The sequence below is a fragment of the Myotis davidii genome, unplaced genomic scaffold (genome assembly GCF_000327345.1).
Source record: "Myotis davidii unplaced genomic scaffold, ASM32734v1 scaffold378, whole genome shotgun sequence".
Classification (NCBI taxonomy): domain Eukaryota; kingdom Metazoa; phylum Chordata; class Mammalia; order Chiroptera; family Vespertilionidae; genus Myotis; species Myotis davidii.
Window position 1 is genome coordinate 1,961,861 of NW_006290631.1, and position 1,394 is coordinate 1,963,254.

Below are 1,394 nucleotides of genomic sequence, written 5' to 3' on the forward strand. Positions count from 1 at the left end.
TGTGTGCTGCCTCTTCTACGACCTCACCCGCTGCCTTGCTCGGGGCAGGAAGGGCCTGAGTGTTGCTTCGGGTCATTTTGGGGACAATGTACATGTTGAGCACCGAGGCAAGGGTACCTCTGGCGGCTGGGGACGAGGGACTTCCACTGCCAATGTCAGACGGTGGAGCCTCGGGAGCGGCGCGCTGGTGCCCTCTAGTGGGAGCTGACTGCGGTGCAGCCGACTGTCCTCATGGCCTCTGCACCAGGTGCACCGACCCTGGGCCACACGGGGAGCAGGATTACAAATGATGGGGGTTGGGAGGTCCCCATCATTGTCAACACGGCGGGACAGCCAGCCCCTTCCACCCCATGTGCTGTTCATAGTAGAGATACCAAAAATGCAGGAGGGGCCCCTAAAATCCCATTCTAAGCCCAGTTGCTTGGGTTTTAGCTTCTACCCAGCCCTACAGCTTCACAACCCGGAACCATGACTGGTGTCCCCCCAGAAACCATGTCACCACGCTCAGAGCCTCCAGCTTCCCACCCGAGCCCGGAGCTCCTGGGAGCCGTGCTGGCTGGCCTCAGCGCACCAGAAGCTGCCAATGGGTCGTGGGCGCCAAAATCTAGCTGCTGGCTATCACCTCCCCCAGCTCACCTGGCCTTCGCCCTCTGCTGCCATTTACGAGGAAGCAGACCTTGGGGGTGTCACCATCAACATCAGCCCTTACTAACCAACCAGGTGCCGTTCCTGGGTGGACAGCCATGCTGGGAAAATGGGGGCACCTGCTGTCCGCCCTGCTACCGAGCCCCAGCGATGGGGGTCCCTGAGGGACAGCACTGTGTGGCTCACCCCCGAGACGCTCTGCCTGCTGTGGAAGTACAGCTGGGGGGACCATTTGGATAGGGGGTCCTTGGCTTTGGCTGGAGCGGGGGTTGGATGGGCACCCACGTGTCAGCATCTGAGCTCTGATGAGGCCCTCCCACTAGGACCACGCACGGTGACATGGACCCCATGTGTGACTCCCAGTGAGCGAGAAGCCAGAGCTCCCTGCAGACCAACAATAGGCATTAATTAAGTCTGAGGACCACTGGGCCCTCCACACACACATCCCAGTGGGACACTCTGGACGTGGAGGCAGCCGCCCCTGCCCACATGTGGTACACCCGGTGATGCTCTGTTGGCGGTAGGGGCCAGCAGGCGTGCCCAGGCCCAGGCCCAGCATCGGGACCTGGGAGAAGGGGAGTGTGTGAGGCGCTGCCCTGTGCCTACCTGCCAGGCTGGGAGGACCTTCTCGATGTCATTCAGGTTGATCCCATCCCCATCTTCCAGCTTCCCTTTTCCACACCTGGAGCAGAAAAGACAAAGACGTTGAGAGGATGGCACCTGCCTGGATCCTGCCCTGCCTGGCAAAT

At 61.2% G+C, this 1,394-nt stretch overlaps 1 protein-coding gene across 3 annotated transcripts in view; it reads right to left on the bottom strand.

The window, feature by feature from the left end:
* The window catches only part of CTIF (CBP80/20-dependent translation initiation factor), a 183,110-nt gene that overhangs the window by 157,468 nt on the left and 24,248 nt on the right, over positions 1–1,394 (bottom strand). For all 3 annotated transcript variants that reach the window (XM_006763644.1, XM_015563838.1, XM_015563839.1), the window contains one exon: positions 1,252–1,327. In XM_006763644.1, the coding sequence (XP_006763707.1) occupies positions 1,252–1,327 (76 nt within the window). The remainder of the gene's footprint in view (positions 1–1,251; positions 1,328–1,394) is intronic.